The sequence below is a fragment of the Rhinichthys klamathensis genome, unplaced genomic scaffold, assembly GCF_029890125.1.
Source record: "Rhinichthys klamathensis goyatoka isolate OS25496 unplaced genomic scaffold, OSU_Roscu_1.1 h1tg000150l_1, whole genome shotgun sequence".
Taxonomy (NCBI): domain Eukaryota; kingdom Metazoa; phylum Chordata; class Actinopteri; order Cypriniformes; family Leuciscidae; genus Rhinichthys; species Rhinichthys klamathensis.
In genome coordinates, this window is record NW_026606685.1 from 40,336 (window position 1) to 46,329 (window position 5,994).

The window sequence follows — 5,994 nt, forward strand, 5'->3', positions numbered from 1 at the left end:
CCGGCTTTCAAATACCAGAACAGGGTGTTTGATGGGTAGGAACGTCTGCAGCTCCCTCAAGATGGTAGTACACACTGAGTAAGGACAAACACAAACAGCTAGACGTTGGTTTCATTGCAACATGTTAGAAAGCCCTTCAAAAACCTCAGTACACATTCAAGGCACGTTTTACATTATGCAACAACAACAAAAAGTCAAGTGAAAAATATTACTTAAAGAACTGAATGAACTTAAGGGTCAGATCATGAGATAATAGAGCTTGTAAAAGCACACTGCAACTCTTGGAGCTTAAACCTCCTTTGTCCAACAAGCATTTACTGAACTACAGCAAAAATGACTCATTTATACTTTTCCACAATTTCCTGATGTCACACAGATAAATGCATGGTGCTGTACGAGTACCAAACTCAAGCACAGCGATCAGTGCGGTTACTCATTTTTATACACAAAGGGGGCGTTTCTTACACAGACTGCATAGAGAGAGGGTGAAAAATGGTCACGACACAGAAAAAATAAACAGCTAATAAAAATGATATGCATGATATGACTGCATTAAATCTTTATATGGTTGGAACCTTCTGTTGCTCTTAAATTGAGCTAATTACTAAAACACCCCTTTACAGATATCTTTTGAGACATTATTTCGTTTTCTTATGAAGCTGTTTTCAAGGAACCCTCATGCACACACACATTCTGTTTGGGTTTTCACCCGAGGTGACTTTTAGCGACTAATTCTCAAAGACCTTTAAGCTGAGAGCAATTAGGTTTAAGAGCAGTAAACATCTGATTTACTGCGGTGAAACGCTGTTATTCAGCTCACCTGACACATAGTTGCTTCACTGTATGGTGTAAGAAAATAACACCAGTCTGAGACAATTAGTGGGCCGTAGTATTAATATGCAAGTGAAAAGTTCACCTGCCTCATTATATTATAATGAATAAATGTTAAAAGGTTAGTTTACCCAAAAGTAAAAAAAATTAAACTGTTATTATTTACTCACATTCATGTTGTTCATGTTGGGACTGTATAACACAAAAAGAAACATGTGAAAAACACTTGACATTGCTTTTTTTTCTGCACAGAGGATAGCAAATCATACAAGTATGGTGAGTGACATAATTTTCTTTTTTAGATGAACAATTCGTTTAAAGCACCCAATCATACCTCTCTGACTCACTGTTTGTGACAATCATTACTTCAATCAGTCCACCTGATCATCCTCCCACTATAGATGAAGATAAGAAGTAATTCTCAAAGAAAAAAGACACACATGGGTTTGTTTAGGTGGTCCTAGATGTGCACAGGAGTCTTTTATGGTGTTTAAAGCTGCAAGGATGTTGTAACATGTGAATGTATATTTAAACATATTATATAACGTAACCTATATGTTTAAAATATAAAAAAACGTATATGTTTGGTTAATAGTACTTATTTATAAATATGATTCATATATATATAGTAATATTACTACTATACTATATAGTAATAATATTAAAATTATACATAGGTGTGTGTGTATGTATACACACACACCTATATACTGTATATATAATTTTACCACAAAAATGGTAAAACATCTCTATTTGTATGTCTCTTTTTTAATGTTATTCACTATAGATATCCTACTAGTATGTATTCTAACAGTGACTAGAAAACAGTTAATAATCACAGCATATTCTATATATTAGTACTTATTAGAGGAAATGGGGAAATCACAATTTTTACATTTCTTAGCCTGCTACAGTTGATATTTTACTAGTGTGAGTGCCTTTATAGTTTTTTTTAGCATTTTATTAGTATGCCTACAATTAAAAAAAAAAATAGTTTCTTAAGTCTTTGTACCTACTAGTCTTTTCAATTAGTACAAGGAAAACTAGAATAAACACTAGGCGTCTGTCATGCTCTCTCTCTCTCTTTCTCACTCACTCACTCACTCACACACACACTCACTCGAGCTCGCGGACTCACATCAATTGATCCATACAGGCAGCCCCCCCTCGTCTATTTATGTGAGGGGGTATAAAAGGAGCAGTCTGCTCGGGAGCTCTCGGAATTGTTCTCTTTTTGCTGAAATCCACGCGGACAGACGGCACGGAGATGTCGGGCACTTCGCGCGCACAGCTGTGTTTCCTCCTGTTGAGCGTCACGGCTCTCCGGGGACACGCGCGCTTTCTGGACATACAGGTGAGATATTGACACCTGCTCACCTCTCTCACACACACAGACACTATCATTAGAGTAGCTTTCTACAACTTTTCATGTGTAGTATATACTGTGACCTCAATATGTGTGTTTATTATTAGTACTTTGGCCTTCAACATTCATTACAACGTGTGTATATTATAGTAATAGGCTAAGATATAATGTAATATTTGTAAATAAATATGTGTATGTACAACTTTTATCATACCATTCATTGTGAGTATATAGCCTATATGCACTGTACAATATTTTTGTCAGGTAACAAAACATTTCTTTAATGTGGTAACATCTAAATTGAGACGTTTGATTCAATGCTAAAATATTGTTTAATGTGACTAATAGAAGCTGATTACATTGGGTTACACCAGTGAAAGTAATTTTAAAGGTCGGATCAAGCAGAAATAGGTCCTCAGCTGCAAGTGTTCTTTTCTACAGTACACATATGCTTTGGCATTATAATGAGCAGAGCCTTTTATGAAACTTTCGAGCTCTTTCACAACCCTTTTGGTAAAATCCTAAAATTGTTATTGCCTTGAGCACATCTGATTGAAATGCAAAGTATTAATATTGCTTTTTTTTTTTTTTTTACCATGTCCTGTTTCTTGTTGTTTTATCAGGATAACGAGATCAGCCCAGAAGGATTATTATCTTTGCTGAGCTCTGAACTAAAGCGAGAGTTACCAGAGGAGTTTGTGTATCGCAGAGCGCTGAGTGAGTGATAAACCTCTGGGATTTCATTTCCCCCCCAAAAAACCCATACGTCTCATGATCTTGACTTCATATTTGTTTTAATAAATACATTTTTAACTGCTGAAATGATATGGTAGCACATTATGGCATTCCTTAATATTTAAACAGTGGTTATTCATCACAAATACTATGTATATATTTTCATATGGTACAGCCCTTTCACCTTTTCTTGTCTTTATCTTCCTCCGTGTCTCTCAGGATGTCTGGATATGGTGGCCATAGAGGGCCAGTTTACATTCACAGCAGAACGGCCACAGTTAAACTGCGCTGTGTTTTTCATTGGCGAGCCTAGTGACATCATTAGCATCGAGTATGATTCGGTCAACATCGATTGCAGAGGAGGAGATTTCATAAAGGTGAAATGTTCACACATGCACATACACAATTCATCACCCACAGCAACTTACATCCATTGTTTTGTAGTCTTGAGCACAAAAAGGAATGTAATAGTAGTGCAGACACTTACTTTATTATACAGAACAGCGGGTGTGTTTATGTGTATCTGTACCGTGTTTAAGCTGTGAATCGCACACATAAGCCAGGTTAAGTCAGGGCGCCAAAAGATCACATGTGATGTCATTTTAAGCCAAACCGTACACCAACAACCTTGATTACATTCTACTCTAAAAAAAAAGATCATTAAAAATCCAATTGAGCAAAACTGCATAAGTAATTTCAAACTAAATGCATCATAGATTCTGAGTACAGCTTAACAAGTTCAGCTTTCATAGACTGAGCAAGGTTTATGCCAATTAAATGTGGTTTAACGCAAATGGGATATCGTTAAAGATGAATTAATTCGTGTTCAATGAAATGGACATAAAACGAGTGGAAATTGATTATAATTTATTAGCACTCAGCTGACCTGAACCGATTTCAGTCGGGTTTAACTTAAGGGAATTATGTAAACTAAACTAAAATGAGTTCAACACAGTTAACTTGAACTGAAAACAACTGGGGAAAAATGGTGTTGGATTTACTCAGATATTGCTAGTAAATTTAACAAATTATTACAAAGAAATGGTCATTATTTTGAAGTAGAAAGACTAAAATGGTATTTTCTCGTAAAATGTGCTCCAATAATTAGCTTTGAAGAATATGTTTTTACAGTACACTGAATGCAGTAGATGAGATGAGCAGAATGAATGCAAACCTTTTTTTTTTTTTTAAATCTTGAAGGTATTTGATGGCTGGGTTATGAAGGGCGAGAAGTTTCCCAGCTCACAGGACCATCCTCTCCCTCTGTACGAGCGTTACTCTGATTACTGCGAAACTGGAGTGTCTCGACCAATCACACGGTCGACTCAGAATGTCGCCATGCTGTTCTTCAGACTTCACCAATCAGGAAGCAGCTTCACAGTAACATTCCGCAAACTCATCAACCCGTTCCGTAAGATATATATTTTTGTATATATTTTGCAGTAATAATGTACTTGAGGAACTAGAGTTTTGGTTTTGTCACAAAAGTTCAATATGGCTCATCCAGAAGCCACGCTCAAAGCTTAACATGTAAGATACTGATGGTTAACCATATGTCTCTCTCTCTCTGTCTCTTTTTGTAGCTTGTAATGTTGTCTCTCAGACCCCAGTGGGCAGTTTCACCATGGTCATTCCACAGCAGCACAGGAACTGCAGTTTCTCCATTATCTATCCAGTGGAGATCCAGATTGGAGAGCTCAGTCTCGGCCAACACAATGATCTCAAGGTGAGCAAACGTCGGATTTCCGGTCAAGAAACACAGCATTTACACAAGACCAGTGTCTTTTTATCAACTATTAGAAAACAAAAAAAAATCTGTACGACGAGTTTGAGACTTCTGGTTTATCTATGTAGCGGTCCATTCTCGGCTGTGCTGGTTCTGGAGACTTTGTCGAGCTTCTGGGTGGAAACGGCATGGACACTTCCAAGATGTTCCCTATGGCAGATCTCTGCTACTCCTTTAATGGACCAGGTGAGAATTCTCTCTTTATCTCGTGTGCATCATCATTTATTCCGGCAGCAATCGTGCTGTGCAGTTTAGAGCGCAAAGAATCTTATAACCCTCTCCTTATCTCTCTTCAGCTCAAATGAAGGTCGGCTGCGATAACACTGTGGTCAGAATGGTGTCGAGCGGGAAGTTTGTAAATCGAGTTAGTTTCCAATATCGGCTACTGGGCCACCACGAGCTTCAGCAGATGAAGGGCAACAGCGTTGAAGACGTGTGTTTAAGAGCATAAGACCCTCTCTCTGTTCCCTGCTCTTGCCAAACTAACTTGAGTTTTGAGCCTTTGGGCCCTTATTGTATATTTTCCTTATTAAAAAATTATTTATTTTTTTGCCTCATCTTTTCATTCGATTCTTCTGTTCTTTTTAATATAATGAACTTGTAAGATCTGTGGCTGATGTTAAATAAAAGATGTACTTGCGTTGGTGCACATCACTGTTTTGTTCAGCATGTTTCATTTTGAAGTGCCCAAATAAACACTGGAATCTAAAATACAGTATGTACGAAAAATGTAATTGTCTTTATTTATTGATCTGTATTAAAGAACTTTTGTAATAAAATCAGTCGACATGAGCAAAGCAAACTCTGGTGACAGTAATTTCTAATTTTACACCAGAAAACACTCACATTTACTCATTTTTGTAACTTGGAAGCAAATTATCTGAACTAGTTGTGTCACAAATTACTTGGTGACCTGCCATTCAGACAGAACATACTCTGCAAAAGGTGAATATAAACACATTGCTTTTGCTTTATATAGAATGGAATTGCAATGCTTATGTTTTTTTTTTTTTTTTTTTTAATTCAGCAGCATCTAATTATCTCATGGTATGTAATTTTTGTTACCCAATGTCAGCGGTCATCATGTGCTAAAAGCAATGATTGCTTGAGAATATCAAGACACAAGTTTGTTTTGAAGATGAAAAACGTACCAAGCACAATTTTCTCTTACCATTCCTGATGTCTAACACTGGTTGCGGCTATCAGAGCAGAAACGAAAGCTGATGCTCTCCTTATGTTTTTCCATATGTTCATCTCCGGACGCGTTCATATGTAA

At 36.8% G+C, this 5,994-nt stretch overlaps 1 protein-coding gene across 1 annotated transcript; it reads left to right on the forward strand.

The window, feature by feature from the left end:
* The first annotated feature begins 1,946 nt into the window (after positions 1-1,946).
* crhbp (corticotropin releasing hormone binding protein) lies at positions 1,947-5,372 on the forward strand. The gene is made up of 7 exons (XM_056258252.1): positions 1,947-2,185; positions 2,821-2,914; positions 3,152-3,309; positions 4,133-4,343; positions 4,516-4,658; positions 4,787-4,904; positions 5,015-5,372. Exons 1-7 carry the CDS (start codon positions 2,099-2,101, stop codon positions 5,167-5,169), a joined length of 966 nt encoding a protein of 321 aa, XP_056114227.1. The 5' UTR covers positions 1,947-2,098; the 3' UTR covers positions 5,170-5,372.
* Positions 5,373-5,994: the final 622 nt, after the last annotated feature.